This window comes from Balaenoptera physalus (genome assembly GCF_965194825.1).
Source record: "Balaenoptera physalus genome assembly, chromosome: X".
Taxonomy (NCBI): Eukaryota; Metazoa; Chordata; class Mammalia; order Artiodactyla; family Balaenopteridae; genus Balaenoptera; species Balaenoptera physalus.
Genome location: NC_138903.1, coordinates 21,458,099 through 21,479,242, shown reverse-complemented (window position 1 = coordinate 21,479,242; position 21,144 = coordinate 21,458,099). Strand labels below are relative to the sequence as shown.

The 21,144-nt window shown below is 38.1% G+C and overlaps 1 protein-coding gene and 1 long non-coding RNA gene across 9 annotated transcripts in view; both read right to left on the bottom strand.

The window, feature by feature from the left end:
* Window positions 1–21,144, bottom strand: part of ZFX (zinc finger protein X-linked) — a 79,290-nt gene that overhangs the window by 19,279 nt on the left and 38,867 nt on the right. For 6 of the 8 annotated variants that reach the window (XM_082447037.1, XM_082447044.1, XM_082447042.1 and 3 more), the window contains exons 2-3: window positions 16,680–16,768; window positions 13,362–13,931 (exon numbers count right to left, since the gene is read on the bottom strand). In XM_082447037.1, coding sequence (XP_082303163.1) covers window positions 13,362–13,931; window positions 16,680–16,740 — 631 coding nt within the window. In that variant the 5' untranslated portion in view covers window positions 16,741–16,768. The other 2 variants (XM_082447040.1, XM_082447041.1) reach the window with 2 other exon arrangements.
* LOC309653006 lies at window positions 5,279–10,502 on the bottom strand. Its single transcript, XR_014258971.1, has 2 exons — window positions 10,048–10,502; window positions 5,279–10,016 (listed from the first exon to the last, which is right to left on the bottom strand). It is a non-coding gene; the product is annotated as an uncharacterized lncRNA (long non-coding RNA).

Below are 21,144 nucleotides of genomic sequence, written 5' to 3'. Positions count from 1 at the left end.
CAAATACTAACAGCCATAAAAGGGGAAATCGACAGTAACACAATCATAGTAGGGGACTTTAACTCCCCACTTTCACCAATGGACAGATCATCCAAAATGAAAATAAATAAGGAAACACAAGCTTTAAATGATGCATTAAACAAGATGGACTTAATTGATATTTATAGGGCATTCCACCCAAAAACAACAGAATACCCTTTTTTCTCAAGTGCTCATGGAACATTCTCCAGGATAGATCATATCTTGGGTCACAAATCAAGCCTTGGTAAATTTAAAAAAATTGAAATCGTATCAAGTATCTTTTCCGACCACAACGCTATGAGACTAGATATCAGTTACAGGAAAAGATCTGTAAAAAATACAAACACATGGAGGCTACACAATACACTACTTAATAACGAAGTGATCACTGAAGAAATCAAAGGGGAAATCAAAAAATACCTAGAAACAAATGACAATGGAGTCACGACGACCCAAAACCTATGGGATGCAGCAAAAGCAGCTCTAAGAGGGAAGTTTATAGCAATACAAGCCTACATCAAGAAACAGGAAACATCTCGAATAAACAACCTAACCTTGCACCTAAAGCAATTAGAGAAAGAAGAGCAAAAACACCCCAAAGCTAGCAGAAGGAAAGAAATCATAAAGATCAGGTCAGAAATAAATGAAAAAGAAATGAAGAAAACAATAGCAAAAATCAATGAAACTAAAAGCTGGTTCTTCGAGAAGATAAACAAAATTGATAAACCATTAGCCAGACTCAGCAAGAGAAAAAGGGAGAAGACTCAAATCAATAGAATTAGAAATGAAAAAGGAGAAGTAACCACTGACACTGCAGAAATACAAACTATCACGAGAGATTACTACAAGCAACTCTATGCCAATAAAATGGACAACCTGGAAGAAATGGACAGATTCTTAGAAATGCACAACCTACCGAGACTGAACCAGGAAGAAATAGAAAATATGAACAGACCAATCACAAGCACTGAAATTGAAAGTGTGATTAAAAATCTTCCAACAAACAAAAGCCCAGGACCAGATGGCTTCACAGGCGAATTCTATCAAACATTTAGAGAAGAGCTAACACCTATCCTTCTCAAACTCTTCCAAAATATTGCAGAGGGAGGAACACTCCCAAACTCATTCTACGAGGCCACCATCACCCTGATACCAAAACCAGACAAAGATGTCACAAAGAAAGAAAACTACAGGCCAATATCACTGATGAACATAGATGCAAAAATCCTCAACAAAATACTAGCAAACAGAATCCAACAGCACATTAAAAGGATTATACACCATGATCAAGTGGGGCTTATTCCAGGAATGCAAGGATTCTTCAATATAGGCAAATCAATCAACGTGATACATCATATTAACAAATTGAAGGAGAAAAACCATATAATCATCTCAAAAGATGCAGAGAAAGCTTTTGACAAAATTCAACACCCATTTATGATAAAAGCCCTGCAGAAAGTAGGCATAGAGGGAACTTTCCTCAACATAATAAAGGCCATATATGACAAACCCACAGCCAACATCGTCCTCAATGGTGAAAAACTGAAACCATTTCCACTAAGATCAGGAACAAGACAAGGTTGCCCACTCTCACCACTATTATTCAACATAGTTTTGGAAGTGTTAGCCACAGCAATCAGAGAAGAAAAAGAAATAAAAGGAATCCAAATCGGAAAAGAAGAAGTAAAGCTGTCACTGTTTGCAGATGACATGATACTATACATAGAGAATCCTAAAACTGCCACCAGAAAACTACTAGAGCTAATCAATGAATTTGGTAAAGTAGCAGGATACAAAATTAATGCACAGAAATCTCTTGCATTCCTATATACTAATAATGAAAAATCTGAAAGTGAAATTAAGAAAACACTCCCGTTTACCATTGCAACAAAAAGAATAAAATATCTAGGAATAAACCTACCTAAGGAGACAAAAGACCTGTATGCAGAAAATTATAGGACACTGATGAAAGAAATTAAAGATGATACAAATAGATGGAGAGATATACCATGTTCTTGGATTGGAAGAATCAACATTGTGAAAATGACTCTACTACCCAAAGCAATCTACACATTCAATGCAATCCCTATCAAACTACCACTGGCATTTTTCACAGAACTAGAACAAAAAATTTCACAATTTGTATGGAGACACAAAAGACCCCGAATTGCCAAAGCAATCTTGAGAACGAAAAATGGAGCTGCAGGAATCAGGCTCCCTGACTTCAGACTATATTACAAAGCTATAGTAATCAAGACAGTTTGGTACTGGCACAAAAACAGAAATATAGATCAATGGAACAGGACAGAAAGCCCAGAGATAAACCCACACACATAGGTCACCTTATCTTTGATAAAGGAGGCAAGCATATACAGTGGAGAAAAGACAGCCTCTTCAATAAGTGGTGCTGGGAAAATTGGACAGGTACATGTAAAAGTATGAAATTAGAACACTCCCTGACACCATACACAAAAATAAACTCAAAATGGATTAAAGACCTAAGTGTAAAGCCAGACACTATCAAACTCTTAGAGGAAAACATAGGCAGAACACTCTATGACATAAATCACAGCAAGATCCTTTTTGACCCAGCTCCTAGAGAAATGGAAATAAAAACACAAATAAACAAATGGGACCTAATGAAACTTCAAAGCTTTTGCACAGCAAAGGAAACCATAAACAAGACCAAAAGACGACCCTCAGAATGGGAGAAAATATTTGCAAATGAAGCAACTGACAAAGGATTAATCTCCAAGATTTACAAGCAGCTCATGCAGCTCAATAACAAAAAAACAAACAACCCAATCCAAAAATGGGCAGAAGACCTAAATAGGCATTTCTCCAAAGAAGATATACAGATTGCCAACAGACACATGAAAGAATGCTCAACATCATTAATCATTAGAGAAATGCAAATCAAAACTACAATGAGGTATCATCTCACACCGGTCAGAATGGCCATCATCAAAAAATCTACAAACAATAAATGCTGGAGAGGGTGTGGAGAAAAGGGAACACTCTTGCACTGTTGGTGGGAATGTAAATGGATACAGCCACTATGGAGAACAGTATGGAGGTTCCTTAAAAAACTAAAAATAGAACTACCATACAACCCAGCAATCCCACTCCTGGGCATATACCCTGAGAAAACCATAATTCAAAAAGAGTCATGTACCAAAATGTTCATTGCAGCTCTATTTACAATAGCCAGGACATGGAAGCAACCTAAGTGTCCATCATCAGATGAATGGATAAAGAAGATGTGGCACATATATACAATGGAATATTACTCAGCCATAAAAGGGAACAAAATTGAATTATTTGTAGTGAGGTGGATGGAGTTAGAGTCTGTCATACAGAGTGAAGTAAGTCAGAAAGAGAAAAACAAATACAGTATGCTAACAATATATATGGAATCTAAGGGAAAAAAAAAAAAAAAGGTCATGAAGAACCTAGTGGCAAGATGGGAATAAAGACACAGACCTACCAAAGAATGGACTTGAGGATATGGGGAGGGGGAGGGGTGAGATGTGACAGGGTGAGAGAGTGTCATGGACATATATACACTACCAAATGTAAAATAGATAGCTAGTGGGAAGCAGCCGCATAGCACAGGGAGATCAGCTCAGTGCTTTGTGACCGCCTGGGGGGGTGGGATGGGGAGGGTGGGAGGGAGGGAGATGCAGGAGGGAGGAGATATGGGAACGTGTGTATATGTGTAGCTGATTCACTTTGTTATAAAGCAGAAACTAACACACCATTGTGAAGCAATTATACTTCAATAAAGATGTTTAAAAATAAAAAAAAATAAACCAGAAAAAAAAATAATAAATAAAAATAAAAATACCATTAGTCAAAGAAAAAAAAAAGATACAAGAAAAAATAAACATGGGCAAGAGTATAAAACTAATAGTTTATATACAATTCCCTTTTCTCATGTAAACATAAATTTGAAAAAAGTAACATTTCTGAGGTAGAAAAACAATGGAAAAGGGTTTGGAGGCTGTCTGGGTAGATTCTGCTATGATGGGTTAAATAAGAAAATGTTTATGCCCCCTCTAAATTATTTCCTAACGTCCTTGAAATTGGGTATTCAGTAATACTGCAAATTTTAGTAAATCACTGGAACTCTATTTGCCTCTTCTGTCCACCAATAAGCACTATTTATCCCAAACTCTACTGCTCTGTAGTATTAACTTTATATACACACACATATGAAGAAGGTCAATATGAGAGTAGGGACTAGACACTTTGGAATAAAACACACTTGATTTCAAATGTTCACCCTAATGCTAGTTGGATGTGTAACTTTGGACAAGTTACTTAAACAGAGCCTCAGTTCTCCAATCTGTAAAACAGTGGTAACACCAATGTTATACGGTTGCTATAATTAACAAATTATATAGTAAGTTCGGGCACAAAGATATTATTTATTGAAGGTTTACTATTACCTATTTTTATTGTTACCAACTTGTTACAAATCTCCAACTAAATAATTCTTGGGATAAAAAAGCTTAAGTTTTAAAAATTTTTAAAAACTGTCCATATTGACTTGATAACAATCAAACCATAAACACAATCCTAAACATTTTTCCCCAAAAAGAGAACTGTATTAAAAACAAACCTCACCAAACAAACTTAATTATATCTTCTGATGGAAATTCCCATTGTCTCAAGGGCCATTAGAAGATGGGTCTGAGAGCATTTTGCACACATTAGTACCTGAACTCTTTCTTGAAATAATAATTCAAATGGACTTAAATTATATATATATATATATATATATATATATATATATATGCTACACCAAAATAGTTTAATAAGCATTAGTTAAGAACTAACCAATCTAATGATATATTAACATTCAGCTTTTATAATCTTTATACAATCTTATCTTAGTGAAAAGGTCTTTGACCTTAGAATATAAAAACAACTAAATGGAGAGAACACAGCTATGTTATTACTCCACACTCACTGTCATCAAAAAGTTTTATTAAAGTTATGGTCTGCACCAAGTAAAATTTCCAAGTTTACAATAAACATGTTAAAAATGTTGATAAACTTTCACTTAACCCAACTAGTTTAAAGGTTCCAAGATTAAATTATTTGCTATAATTTTTGTTAATGTTTGTCTTCTTTAAAACTGCTTACCGCGATGAAGAGTGGCCCCCGCTCGCCGCAACTAGAGAAAGCCCTCGCACAGAAACGAAGACCCAACACAGCCAAAAATAAATAAATAAAATTTAAAAACAACAACAAAATGTGTATTAGAAATGAAGCACCATAAAAGGTTTACATTAGAACAGAGACTCTCTGCCAAGTGATTGGGCTTTGGCAGGAGAAGCCCCATACTCCAGAGGCATATTAGTTGTTTTCTTTGATGTTACTATCAACAGTAAGCACACATACCCAAGTATCCTGGTTTTCCATAAGAACACACTACGTTGCCATAACTTATTAATTTTGCTAAACCTTTAAAAACTCACTTATGGATTTTTGCCTGGCCTTTAAAATTCAGACTTTAATATTTAGGGTAGTAAATTTTGCAAATTCACTACCCATTTCTGATAACATGATAACAGTATAAGGATAGACATATAGATCAATGGAATAGAATTAAGAGTACAGCAATTAACCCCTCACCATTTACCGTCAATTATTTTCAACAAGGGTGCCAAGAACATTCAATGGGGAAAGAACAGTCTTTTCAACAAAAAGTGCTTAGGACAACTGAATACCCACATGTCAAAGAATAAAGTTAGCTCCTTACCTCACACTATGTACAAAAATAAACTCAAAATAGACCAAACGCTTAAACATAAGGGCTAAAACTACATAATTCTTAGAGGAGAAAACGGTGTTAAATCCTTATGACCTTGGGTTAGCCAACAATTTATTATATATGACACCAAACACATAAGCAACAAAAAAAATTACAGGCAAGCCTCATTTTATTGCACTTCACAGATACTGTGTTTTTTACAAATTGAAGGTTTATGGCAACCCTGGGTCAAGCAAGTCTATCGGCGCCATTTTTCCAATTGCATTTGCTTACATATATTTTGCTTCTTTTCGAGTCTCTGTGTGATATTTTGGTAATTCTCACAATATTTAATATTTTTTCATGATTATTATATTTGTTATAGTGAACTGTGATCAGTAATCTTTACTGTCACTACTACGACTACTGAAGGCTCAGATGATGGTTAGCGTTTTTTAGCAATAAAATATTTTTAATTAAGATATGTACATTTTTTTAAGACCTAAAGCTATTGCACATGTAACAAACTACAGTATAGTGTTAACATAACTGGGAAACCAAAAAAATTCATGTGACTCGCTTTACTGCGATATTTGCTTTACTGTAGTGGTCTGGAATCAAACCTGCAATATCTCCAAGGTATGCCTGTTTAAATAAACTGGATTTCATCAAAACTTAAAACTTTTGTACACCAAAGGACGCTATCAAAAAAGTGAAGACAACCAACAGAATGGGAGAAAATATTTGCAAATCATATATAAGGGATTTGCATCTAGAATATATCAAAAATTCTTTCAACTCAGTAAAAAAAAGACAAATAACTCAATTTAAAAATGGGCAAAATGGGCATCCCTGGTGGCGCAGTGGTTAAGAATCCACCTGCCAATGAAGGGGACACGGGTTCGAGCCCTGGTCCAGGAAGATCCCACATGCCGCGGAGCAACTAAGCCCGTGCGCCACAACTACTGAGCCTGCGTGCCTGGAGCCCGTGCTCTGCAACAAGAGAAGCCACCGCAAGGAGAAGCCCGCGGACCGCAACGAAGAGTAGCCCCCGCTCACCGCAACTAGAGAAAGCCCGCGCACAGCAACGAAGACCCAACAAAGCCAAATAAATAAATAAATTTATTTTTTAAAAAAAGGGGGGGCAAAAGATCTGAACAGACATTTCTCCAAAGAATATATACAAACGGCCAATAAGCACGTGAAAAGACGCTCAACATCATTAACCATCAGGGAAATGTATATCAAAACCACAAGAGGATACCACACTTCATATCCACTAGGATGGCTATCACCAAAAAGACAGTATTAACAAGTACTGGAGAGGATGTGGAGAAAATGGAATCCTCATTCACTGCTAGTGGGAATGTAAAATGGTGCAGCTGCTTTAGAAAACAGTCTGGCAGTTCCTCAAAAGGTTAAACATAGAATTACCATATGACCCAGCAATTCCACTCCCACATATATACTCAGAAGAGATGAAAACATATATCCAACAAAAACTTGTACACAAATGTTGATATTGAAGTCCTAACAGCCAAGAAGTGGAAACAACCCAAAAGTTTATTAACTGATGAACAGACTAAAATGTATACCCATACAATGGAATATTACTCAGTAATAAAAAGGAATGAAGTACTGATACATGCTACAACATAGACGAATGTTGAAAACATTATGCTAGGTGAAAGAAGCCAGACACAAAGGACCACATATTACAGGATACCACTGATATGAAATGTCCAGAGTGGGCAAATACAGAAAGTAGATTAGGGCTTGCTTAGAGTTGGAGAGGATGGAGAGGGATAATATGAGTGATAGTTAAAGGATATGGGGTTTCTCCTTGGGGAGATGAAAAAATTTCTAAAATTGATCATGAGGATGGTTGCACAAGTTTATGAATATACCAAAAACCACTGAATTGCACACTTTAAACGGGTGAACAGTATGGTATGTGTATGAAAAGCTATTACCAAAAAAAAAGTTTATTTCAAAACTTAAATTGAATCTAGGATTAGAAAGGAACACCTAACTCCCATTCATCTCCTACCTAACTGTCCTAATTAAAAGACATGAGAGATGTCAACAAGACCTAGAGTGACATTTCGTTGATCATATTAGTATCAGAGGCACCCAAAGAATATTTTGTTTCCCGCAGCTGTTGTAAGGCAGTGCCTGACTCATCATCACCAGATCTTCTCCAACTTTTCCTATTGTACAAACTGATGTTTCACAAAATAGCATCTTGACTATGCAGCTGAAAAGTGAAACTGTAGGAGGGTGAAGACCACTGCAAAGAAATCAGGGATGCCTGGCAGCTGTCTCAGATTCATGGAGAACTAAGAAACCATCTGAGTAACAAGTGGACGATTCAAACACTCCACCTTTCAGAGAGCCAGAAAACTCCTAAGTACCATAAAGCAGTGCTACCATATCTAGCCTGACCAGAACCAAGTAACAGCCACAGCTACTGGTAGGGAAGAAATGTGTCATTAATACCTTGGATGAGGCGTGATGTCCACACACTTTCAGCTATAGCATTCATTTATTCAACAAATATTTCACGTCTAATATGCCAAAGGATTTGATGGGGAATATACATAAGTAGCTAAGATGCAATAGACAGTTCCTGTCCTCAAGAAACATACAATCAATTTAGAAGCAATCACAACATCTAGAGAGCAAAGACTAGATGAAGAGGTCATTCTGACCTCAAAGGCAGCTATACTGTGACAAAGAATGTTTGTGCCAATGTACACTACCCGTGACACTACTACTTGCTACTTTATCATCTTTTTAAATGAGACTTTCAGAGGGAAGAAATCTGTCAAGAAGGACTCTAAAAACTTTATAAAAGCTGTTTAGTAGACTCTTCGCTTCAATGACTTACTGAAATTTTTAAAGAGAATATTTGCACATCTGTTCATGTTTGTCTTTGACCTATAAAGTGATGAATAAATATCATAGGAATTCAGAGATACTACCATCTCTCATCATATTATGAAGAGCATTAAAGTTGACTGCTAATAATGGCATCTCAGCATTCTCTATCACAGATAAAATCAGGCCATAGTTCCTCTATATGCTTACTACAAAGCCCTTCTCAATCCTGAACTTCTGAAATCAATATAGGTTTTAAGTTAAAATGTAGCATAAAAGAAGTATCTTTACTGGGAAGCAGACAAGAGAAAAGCTAGTTAATTCCAAGGCATTCATCTGGTCTGATTCCAAAGCCAACAGTTTAAACATGATCATTACTTTGAAGGGAAAGGGGATGATGGTATGGAGTGGGGGGAAAGAGTGAAGAAGTGTCTGTATAATAGAGAAGACAAAAGATACTACCAAAAGTCACCATCCCTAAAACCAATCCAACCATTTCACTATAGTGAAATAGGGGGATAAGAACTTGTATATGTGTTCTTTGTATTCTTTGAGCTTGGATGTGATATTCCATTTTTAAAAGAAAGAAGAAAGGAAGGAAGGGAGGGAGGGAGGGAGAAAATAAAAAGTAAAGGAAGAAATTATTGTATTATTAAAATATATATTTTACGTACATATATAAAATATACTAAAATACAGTACAATAGCAGTTTGTGTCTATCTGTATTTACTTTTTCAGGAATATTAAAATCTATATCAATTAGCACAAACCCAGGGCCTAAAAAAAAAAGATGACTATAAATAAAATTTTTAATAAAAATTTTGTAAGTCTGAGCTCTAATACAAGAAACTACTACACTATGTCAACCATTACTAACGAAACGTCTGGTTTTTTGGATGACTTTCTTGGAGGGTTGACTTCCTAAAAGAGTAATAAAGGTAAGAGACAGTGTGCAGCTGAAGGTCGAACTAATGCCATGCACTTTACTCCTTAGCTAACAAGTTTAAGACAGAAAGGACAGAAAAGGGAAAGAGAAATCAAGAACAGAGAGTGGTTTCTCAAGTATTTCACCAGATCCTCCTCCCTCATAAAGCACAATGAACCCATTTCCCTCCTTTCTCCAGCCTTGCCCCTGGGTTGCCTAGTCATGGGATAGAAAATCCGGCAGTTATATTTAAAAATAGCATTTTCATTTAAATAGTGCATCTTACATACAAACTTAAGTCTCCCAATCTCAGCTGGCCCCTGCAGTTCGTTCAGCAATCTGTAAGTTCTCAGCTTCCTGCCCTGGCCCATCCCCATACGACATAGGCTTTTCAACCCTTTGCCACTACCCTTCAGCTCCCACCCAACCTCTGCCACTACCCTTCAGCTCCCACCCAACCTCTGCAAGTCCTTCTATATTAGCAGGTGAATTTGCTACACAAAGAAAATAGCTCCCAACATTCAAACACTCCTTTTAAACTTACTGTCCCAGGCTCTCCAATTTTCCTGATCCTTAACTGCCTTCCTGTCTCAGAGAAGGGGACTCTTTCTCTCTAGGACTCACCTACCAGCCTTCCACCACTGCCCTGGACCCTACTCCGTTCCTCTTCTCTGGAACCTGCTCCAACTGTTAGTCCTTCCTATATCTTCAGTCTCTGTTCAACTGTTTGTGTCCTGCACCTGTAAACCTATATATATGCTCAACACACTTCCACCATCCATTCAACCATCAAAAGCTGTACTCTTGCTTCTTCTGTCCCTTCACTGACCAAAACGGCAATTTATACAAACTGCTTCACCTACTCCACCACTTCCACCAACTTCTCAATCCATTACAGCTTATCTCCTCTATCTCTTCTCAATCCACCACTTCCACCAACTTCTCAATCCATTACAGCTTATCTCCTCTATCTCTTCTCCACTGGCCCATGCTTTATTGAAACTATTCTAATTAAGATACCAATAACTTTTTATACAATTTTTTAAGGTTACTTTCCATTTATAGTTATTACAAAATACTGGCTATATTCCCCATGTTGTACAATACATCCTTGAGCCTATAGTACACCCAATAGTTTTAATCATAAAAAATTTAAAAATTAAAAAAAATAAAGTTGCCTTTCCACAAAAATAAAACAAAAAGGATAATTAAAAAAAAAAAAAAAGAAGATACCAATGACCTCCTAACTGCCTAATGAAAAAGCCCACTCCCTCCTCAGTAACTAACACTCTTAGAAATTCTGCTTATCTTTCACAGTGTTAAAAACATTCTAAAGATTTTTCTCCTCCTCCTCTTCCTAAAACCTCCTGATTTTCATGAGCTCTTCTCTGCCTACTTCTTAAATGCCCAAAGGATCCATACTTGACACTCTTATTTGACAAGCACTCTCTGGGGACCACCACCCATTTCCACATAGGGTACTACCTATATTCTGTTGTCCCAAATTTCTTCCTCTAGTCACAAACTCTCTCAAAAGCACCAAATTCATATTTTCAACTGCCTACAGAAAACATCCACCAGATTGTCCCCAGCAAGCAACCTAAACTTTCAACAGGTCCTGAAACATTTTCTTTCCACCAAATCTATTCCTCCTCCCAGGTAATGGCATAACCAGGCACCCAATCTCCCACGGCAGAAACCTTAGTGTCCTCCTTTAATTCTTTCTCCCTCAAATCCTTACCCCTATTCTATCTATCACCAAATCGCATTCATTTTACTTCCTAATCTCTCTTAAATCCAGCTCCCCTGCTCTACTCCCATTACTATGAAGGTACTTAGGATCTTCTTTATCTCATGGAGGAACCATTGCAACTTCTCTCTAGCACTAATCTCTTCTCACCTATTCTTATTCCTTATTACTACCAGGATTACCTTCCTAAAATAAATTCAAACTTGAAACAGGATATTACATTTTTCCTTGTCAGAGTGGCAAAAATTAAAAGGGAAAACAATACCCTATGTTGGTCAGAGTGTAGGGAAAGGGACATTCTCATAAACTTGGTGGGTGGAATTCTATTAGGCAAAATACCGAAGCAAATATAACCAGACTTGTAAATATGTATACCCTCTGATCCAGCAATATTATTTCTAGAAATTTATTTTAAGTAAATAAACAGAAAGTGCACAAAAATATGAGTACATCCTAAAGTTCCCATTATTCCCAGCAGAAGCCAAGACCTTTTTGACATACTATATACCATTTGCCTAGAATGGCTCCCTCCTATCCATGTCCTTCTTCATCCTGCAAAAGTAGGAACTCATCCTTGAGTTCAAAGGTCAGCAACTCCATTCTGTCTCCCCAGCAATTTAGTCACACCTCTGCATCACAGTGTAACCTATCTTTCTCTCCCACTGTAGACTGTAAGCTCTCCAAGGACAATGGTTTTGTGTAATTTTTATTTAGCACATATCCATATTTGCACTATCTAAAAAAATGTCTGACACATAGTAGGGGCACAGTAAACACGTGTTGAATGAAGGCATTTTCCTCCTCTTTACATGAAGAACTCTCTGATTTCCAGAATCTTAAGAACTTTTAAAAGGTATTTCCTAAAATGCTGGTGGACTCCAATATTTCATATTAAATTCCTGTTTTATAACAGGTATTCAAGCAAAGCAAATGGTCTCGTGCATTTATATAAGCAAATAGTCTGTGAGTCTTTATTTGTTTGAAGTTTAGTTCCTAGAGGCATAATGAGAATTTCCATACTGGGTCAGAACTGTGGTCTATCTAACTGAGGATTAGGATCCTCAGGATCTCTGAAAGTGGTACCAAGAAATAAATTGTAAGAAGACATAGCTATTCTCCCAGATGTTAGAGGTGTGTTCCAAAACACCTTACTTTTCTTCAATAACCTAGTATGAGTCCATCATACTTGAAATCATGTTTTGGAATATTTGTTTAAATACTATGCCAGAGCTCTTTTCCATGCTATCTGTTATATAAAGAGCATTTTACATATTATATAAGTACATAGTATTACATAAGTAGTACTGTACATCCATATACAAGAATATAAGTAGTTTGGGTATACATTTTTCTCTAAGTTGAACTCCTTTTAAGTTTCAAGAGGGTTCCTAATTCTATTGAAGGCTGGTAACAGCCTAATCACATCCCTCATGATTTCACAAAGTTCAGTTCTAGTCCTTTCAATCTTTGATCTCTAGACTGAAGAAATCTCATCTTTCTACTGTGTCCTTACAGAGAAATGATTCTACCCTGTACCATTCCACTTTTCTTAATTTTGAGTTATCTTACAGGCTCCAAACTGAAACAACAATGAAGGAAGGTCTATGAGATTTAATTTTATAGAAGTCAAGAAAATTTCACCCCTGATATAAGTTAGGAAAGACAGCCTTCAAAAACACCTTTGAGGGGGCTTCCCTGGTGGTGCCGTGGTTCAGAATCCGCCTGCCAATGCAGGGGACACGGGTTCGAGCCCTGGTCTGGGAGGATCCCACATGCCGCAGAGCAACTAAGCCCGTGCGCCACAATTACTGAGGCTGCGTGTCTGGAGCCTGTGCTCCGCAACGGGCGAGGCCGCGACAGTGAGAGGCCCGCGCACCGTGATGAAGAGTGGCCCCCGCTCGCCGCAACTAGAGAAAGCCCTCGCACAGAAACGAAGACCCAACACAGCTAAAAAAAAAATAAAATTAATTAATTAATTTAAAAAAAAAAACACCTTCGACAATCACTGTACCCCAAGACTTACAGGAAATCATAAGGTAGTCCTCACAGTTGCTTTTGTCATCATCTTGCTGGTCCACAGGAATCCCATTGGCATCTATGATTGCTTCAGAGGCACAATCTGCTACCAATACTTCTTCTGACACTACGTCAGCTGTCAGAGGATCAGTGACGATCTCTGCCTCTACTACACTATCATGAACAACGTGTTCAACATGTCCAACATCAGACACATGTATGGATTCACTCGTCAAGACGTGTTCTGGCATAGACATTGAGGCTGAAGTAATATCAGAAGCTAAAACATCATCTGGGACTGTGCAATGTGCTAAAGAAACTTCTTCGGTTACATCTGAGTCCAGCACTTGCTCAGGAATGATGACCGTTTCAGATACATCTGCTTCTTCCATGATATCTGGACATTGAACATCTTCTATAACAACGTCCTCGATAACATCTTGGATTACAACTGAGTCTGGGTCATCAGGAACAAAGTTATGCACAGTTATGTCTGAATCCACAACATCTGAAACAAAAACAGTTTCTTGTACTTCCACAACAATTTGATCACCATCCATGTGTGTAGCATCAGCTCCTTAAAAAAAAAAAATTAAAATCACAAATTTCAGGTAGACATGCATGACTACCTCAATTAATGTAAAGGTTACTTAATTTCTACCAGGAAAACAGACTAGCTCCTCAGTTGTCTCAAACATTAAGATAGATTAAAGAAATAAAGAGAGAATCTATTTTTGAATTATATCAGAAATAGAAATTCTTAATACAAGAACTTTTATACTCATCCCAAATCAATTAACAGGTAAGGAAATAAAAGAAAAACAAAGTAACTGAGGCAGTCACACACACAAAAATATATTCATGAAAGTAATATTCTAGGCTGACTAAAACTAAACCCATATGCATAGGTACTTAAGGGATGATTACAAAAATTAATAAGTAAAGCAACTTCAGGTGGCAAATATACCATTTTCCTTCATTATATGTTTTTCACTTCTTTCCCTTCTTGCTCCATCTCTCTTTCAACTCATATTTTTTTCTCCTGTCCATCTCTCCCATGTTTTCTTTTACTTCCCTTCATTTCCCCTTTCTCCTCCTTTGTTCTAGAGCAATATCCCACCAATATCCTCCATTTATGATTATGGAAATTCAGAAACTATCCTTCGAATCTAGAATATAAAAAGAATCGGGCCATAAATAAAAAGAGGGCTAGAAGGCCACAGTTAAAGAGGAAAGACAACTGGTTAAGGAGCCTCTGTGGACAGATAAGATGAATAAAAGTGCAGTTGCTGTGGAGCAATGGAAGGTGAGGTTAGTTGGAGTGGGGCCTGCCCCAACCTCACCAGGGTAGTCCGCCTCCGTTCAGCTTCCTCCCATCCCCCCATATGCCAATCCCCCTGGCAGTTCCTCAGAACATAAGAAACCCTACTCTAGTCCACTCTGCAGTTAACAAATGAAGGTAGAGGGTTGAATCAATTGAAGCCCAGTGAGATTAAATGACTTCACCAAGATCACACAGTTTGCACAGGTTATGGTGCTCAGTAAATACTACTCTGAATAAATGCCACAAATGAGAATCAAAATCAGATATCCTTGCCAAAAACATAATGTAAGATAAAATAAAACAAATCTGGTACCTTGGCTCCTGATCCAGAGAAAAGCAAACAATATTTTATAAAAGTCTTACCTAAAAAGCTATTCAGTCGATTAGTGCTTCTGGATGTGACTCAGACCAGGCTGAGTCCAAGCAGCTGCCTAACTCCATGACTCTGTGTCAATGGCCAGGCCCTCAGAGAGACACATGGCTTTTTTTTTTTTTAAACAAACACAAATAATCAACAAGGGCCAAAGAACCTTTAAAAAATGTAAGAAATCTTAAAGCCAGTTAATATCCATTTTGTTTACACCTAGAACTAATAAAGAGTGCTTGCTTTAATTCCCATAGAACTTCTACAAAATGCTTTATACTGTTTTCAATATTCTCAATATTAACATCAAGCAATAGATCACTATAATCTCCATTTTGCAGACATGAAGATGAAAGCATTTAGTGGCAAGAGTACTGCTTAAAAAAATCTAAATCAGAGAGCAGGATTTGGACACTTATTAGTTTTGTGACCTTGGGCAAGTCATTTAACCTCTGAGTTTCGGTTTCCTCATCAGTGAAATGAGGACAGTAGTATCTGCCATGCATACCTCACAGGACTGCTGTGATGATCAAATGGGAATATATGGGAAGTGTTCTGAAAAACTGTAATGAAAGGTTTCATTATTATTAGGACATATGAAAATGGAGGCCCTGGCAGATTAAGTGACTTGCTCAAAGATAAACAAACACCATAAGTGTTAACAATCAGGGCTAAAATGCAACAGCCCTTCAATCTACCCCTTAGCCCATGATCCAGGGTTGCTTGTGGCAACATTAAGCTAGTAAATGGTGTGCGTTTTTCTCGGAAGAGCTTAGTCTCTCTTTCAAGCACATTAATTATACTTCATGTTCTAAAGAAGAAAGAATCATAACTTTGCATTTATCATTATCAAGCTGAAATTACCAAATGTGAGTCAAAAGACTATCCCAAATTGTTAAGAAAAATACACAAACCACCATTAGATTTAGAGATTAAAGAAAAGTTAAAATTAAAAATCGCTAATATTTAATTTCCTGATAAAGTTAATTGCTATTTCTTTAGTATACAATACAGTCATTTCAAGTCCAATGGAAAACTCATTAACATTTTATTTATAAGGTAGCTAGTTAGTGTGATATAAAACCATTTTATATTACAAAACCTAGCATAATCACTTCACTGTTATATAACTGGAACCATGAGTAATCCAAAATTGTGAATACTTTTTTCCCATTTTTAGAACTTCATAAATTTAATTCTCCTTGTACAGTCTGGGGAGTGAGGTAAGACTCCTTTTGTTAACTTGTGAGAGAGAGGATTTTAAAAGTAGGATGGGGTCAGAACATGGAGGGCCTTAGGTATATACTTTACCTGCCTGATAATGGTCTATGTGGAAGAAAGTAGAATGAAGAGATGTAAGCAAGGAATATTTTCAAAGGGAGAACTTTAACAGGACTGAAGTAAACACTAAGGTTTTGATAATGTTGCTGTTACTGACAAGAATATGAGTGTTGGTTATGAGGGAGCCAAATTTTTAAGGAGGGGAATAATAATATACTCACTTTAACATCTGTAAGCTTGATAGGATAACAAGATACCTAAGTGTAAATATCAATGACAGCGTCTAGCAATTTTTGCACTTGACAACCAACTCCAAATCTGGTAGGCAGGAAGTGGAACAACCCAAGTAGTTATACCTGTTGCATCAAAATATGAGTTTGGCTCTTGTGGTTGTAATTCAAGTCCATCTTCATCCATGGCCTTTAATTCTCATCAGTCACAGCTCCTAAATTAGGCGAAAAAGTAAACCAAGTATTACTCTTTTTTAATATATGCATTAAAAAAATGTCATCATACTATTTACATTTCTGAGACACCAAAAATTATGTGACAGATGAACATCTATCAAAAATGTGTCTATCTGAGGGCTTCCCTGGTGGCGCAGTGGTTGAGAATCTGACTGCCAATGCAGGGGACAGGGGTTCAAGCCCTGGTCTGGGAAGATCCCACATGCCGCGGAGCAACTAGGCCCGTGAGCCACAACTACTGAGCCTGCGCGTCTGGAGCCTGTGCTCCGCAACAAGAGAGGCCACAACAGTGAGAGGCCCGCGCACCGCGATGAAGAGTGGCCCCTGCTCGCCGCAACTAGAGAAAGCCCTCGCACAGAAACGAAGACCCAACACAGCCATAAATTAATTAATTAATTAATTTTTTAAAATGTGTCTATCTGAAATAAAAGGGAAAAGTTAAAATTAAATTGCCAAAAACATAATGATACATGGGCATCTATATGACAAGGAAAGGTGGATAAATCAAATAAGTCAGCTTTGCCTCAACTTTTTGAGATACTGCTTACATACATCATACATACATACGTACATACATACATACTACAAACGTCTTGATGCATTCTGACACATGCATAAATCTGTGTAATCACTACTCTACCCAGATCAAGCTAGAGAACATTTCCAGCACCCCAGCACTCTGGTCTCCTCTCACTCTGTATACTCCTCACTCCCACAAGGGTAACCAGCTTTATTAAGGTTCAATTTATACTCTGTAGCTTATCGGGAGGAAATTCCTGCACCATTTTCATATTACTTCTCTGAATTTAATGTAGTCTGCTATCTTTCAACCAATACATTAAACAACGGTTAAAGATTCAAAGTGCAAAATTATAGTAAACACCCTTTGGGATTTCTGCCTAACTTACAATGACCTCTTAACTAATCCCCCAATCGGGCTTCCCCGGTGGCGCAGTGGTTAACAATCTGCCTGCCAATGCAGGGGACACAGGTTCAAGTGCTGGTCCGGGAAGATCCTACATGCCGCAGAGCAACTAAGCCCGTGCGCCACAACTACTGAGCCTGCGCTCTAGAGCCCGTGGGCCACAACTACTGGGGCCGCATGCCACAACTACTGAATCCCGTGCACCTAGAGCCCGTGCTCTGCAACAAGAGAAGCCACCGCAATGAGAAGTCCAAGCACAGCAACGAAGAGTAGCCCCCGCTCGCCACAACTAGAGAAAGCCCATGCACAGCAACGAAGCCCCGGTGCAGCCAAAAATTAAAAAACAAAGAAATTTTAAAAAAAATAAATAAATAAGCCACCAAAAAAAAAAAAAAACCCACAAAAAACTAACCCCCCAATCTAGAAAAGTAAACTCCTGCAGTGTATTTATACTCTCCTGGCCATAGTTGATTGGCACTAACTATAAAACGGTAAAAATAAGTTCATCTTTGAGCACAATAAAATCAAAGTCCTATCCCTGAGAATCGAAACCATGAGCAAAGGTCACTTAGTCTATCTTTCTCTCTCTGTCTCTGTCTCTCTCTTCCCTCTCCTCTCCTGGTGGCTGGAACATAGGAGGTGAGGAAGGCCATTTTCCAACTTCAGCTTAGACTAGTGAGATAAAGTTTACAAATAAATAATAAAAAGAATCCAGTGAATGCCCTGAGAAATAGAGGAGAGGGAGCAGGGAAGGGAGGCTTACCAATAATAGCTTTTTAGCTCCTGGTTCTAGACCTTTCTGAGGTCCAGCTACAGTCTGCCTTGAGTTTTTGCAAGTCACCCCAATGACCTTAATGCTTCCTTTTTTACTTAACCCAAAAACTTACAACAAAAAAAACCAATCAAATAATATACTACTTAGTACTAATCATTGCTTCAAAAGAGCACACATCAGGGATTAGGGCTTACTCATGTTGCAAGTATTACATAAACCGCCTCCCTCACTGGTTTCCTTATCTCTACTTTCTCACTTTCTAATCCAACCTAAATGGTTCTATTAGATGCATCTTTCTTTTACTTTTATCATTTTTTGCTGATGATATAAGTGCTGCATGCTGCTTACTAAAATTTCAAATAACAAAAACAAGAATCATTTTTCTAAAGCATCAGCCAGGTGATATCAGGCCTCTGTTCAAAAAATGTTTAATGGCTCCCTGCTGCCTGCAAATAAAGTTGAAACTCCTGCCATCTTCTAACTTCCAGCTGCAAACTGTCTTTCTCTCATTATCTTCCCTAACTCTCCTTCAAGCACCTCGCCCGACCACCATATGAACACACTTCAACCAAACAAAAATGCCCCATATCCACATAAGACCCCAACTCTATATTTGGCTCAGGGTTTCTTCTACCCAGAACACCTTTCCCCTATCACCTCTGCTTGGATCTTCCCCCAAGTCCCCTTCCCCACACACACAAAAAAGAAAAAGCTGAAAATAATCTCTCCCCCCTCTGAATTTCTATAGCACTTTATCTTTTTTCCTTTTTCCCTGACTCTACTTGTTTGCTGTAAATTATGATTATTTATGTCTTATTTTCAGATGCCAAACTTGCATTTATATACATATATATACTCCTTAATGAAATATCCATGAGAAACTCATTTAATTAATGTTAATATAATAAACAGATTTTCAGCTTGTCAACTCTGAGGCATATTCTATTCATTTTCAGGAAGGAGCATGTTTCACGTTATTTACTCAAAGTGCTTCAAACAAAAGGACCAAAAAACAAAAAACATTTCAACTATAAAAAATGGAAAACGTACATGCTCTGAATAAGCTGTCACTGCTCTCTCCCCATCAAAATCACCTCTAGCCATAATTCTTTTTCTCCTTTTAAAAATGTAATTACAAAATGATAAACATAAGCTAATTTTCTAAGCATAATGGCATAGTATACATGAAATCAAGCCAATTTAGAAGGCAATAAATGGGGTTCCTTAAGGTAGTTAAGGCTCCTCTCCCCAATTTCCCTACATAAACCCAAACCCATCAACTCTAAGAATTCTCCACCTGCACAATAACTCCTTTTCTCAGCTTTTCTACTAGAGTTTGATGGATAATCCCCTCGATTTTGAAATTCTCTCCTACCTCAGTTTAAGTGACATCCTAGTCCTCTTCCCATCTTCCCAACCACTGTTTACTCTGCTGGTCCTCTCCCACTACTGCAACCCCGCCCAGGGTGGGACACTCAGCCCTCTTCTCTTCTTTTTCTTTATTCCAGGGTTTCAACTAGCATTTACACAAAGATGATTCCCCAAATCCACATACTCAGGGTAGTACCTAACACTTCCACCACACTGTCTGCTGAACATCTTTTTTTTGGGGGGGGGCAGTGGGGGGGCTGCGTTGGGTCTTCGTTGCTGTGCGCGGGCTTTCTCTAGTTGCAGCGAGTGGGGGCTACTCTTCGTTGCGGTGCGTGGGCTTATTGCGGTGGCTTCTCTTGTTGTGGAGCACGGGCTCTAGGCGCGCAGGCTTCAATAGTTGCAGCGCCTGGGCTCAGCAGCTGTGGCACGTGGGCTCAGTAGTTGTGGCTCAAGGGCTGTAGAGCGCAGGCTCAATAGTTGTAGCGCACGCACTTAGTTGCTCCACGGCATACGGGATCTTCCCGGACCAGGGATCGAACCCGTGTCCCCTGCATTGACAGGCAGATTCTTAACCACTATACAACCAGAGAAGTCCCATGCTGAACATTTTCATCAGGAGAAAACCTTGCTTTCTCCTGACATGACCACTAAGGCCTTTTCCTTCTTCCCTGCTTATATTCGGTCAGGTTGTCAGACTGTCCCTTCCTTCTCCACAACTTCTCAGGAATCTGTCCCTTTTTACTCCCACTGTCACCATTCACTCTCAGCTTCGTATTTCCTGATCCCCAGGGAACAAAAATAGCCTCTCAACTGGCCTTTCACTTTCTGCCACTCCCACAACAAATGACCAGGAACCTACAAGTAATGGCTGGTGCCAAATGCCAGGGCATTCCTGCAATCTGTGGGCAGACTAATCCTCGGAAGTACTGCTTTGATCACGGCACTCCCCTGCTCAGAAAGCTTCAGCAGTTCCCCAAAATTCAGGGTGCTCTAAAATATTAACCCAAGCTACCATAACACACTTATTTCCCAACATTTCACATCATACCCATTTCCTAACAGATATTCTGGCCCAAATGGAGGGTGTCCACTCACCTTATTTTGACTCAGGTAAGCAACAGTTGTTCAACAAACAGTTTTGACTGGTTATTTTTCCTTCTATTTTGTCATTATAAAAACTCAAATCAGGAAAAAAACATGTTTTGAACTTCTAAGCAGAGATGACTATACTTCAACTTTGTAACCCCTGTGGGGTTAGAAGTAAATCTCTCTCACAACCAGAA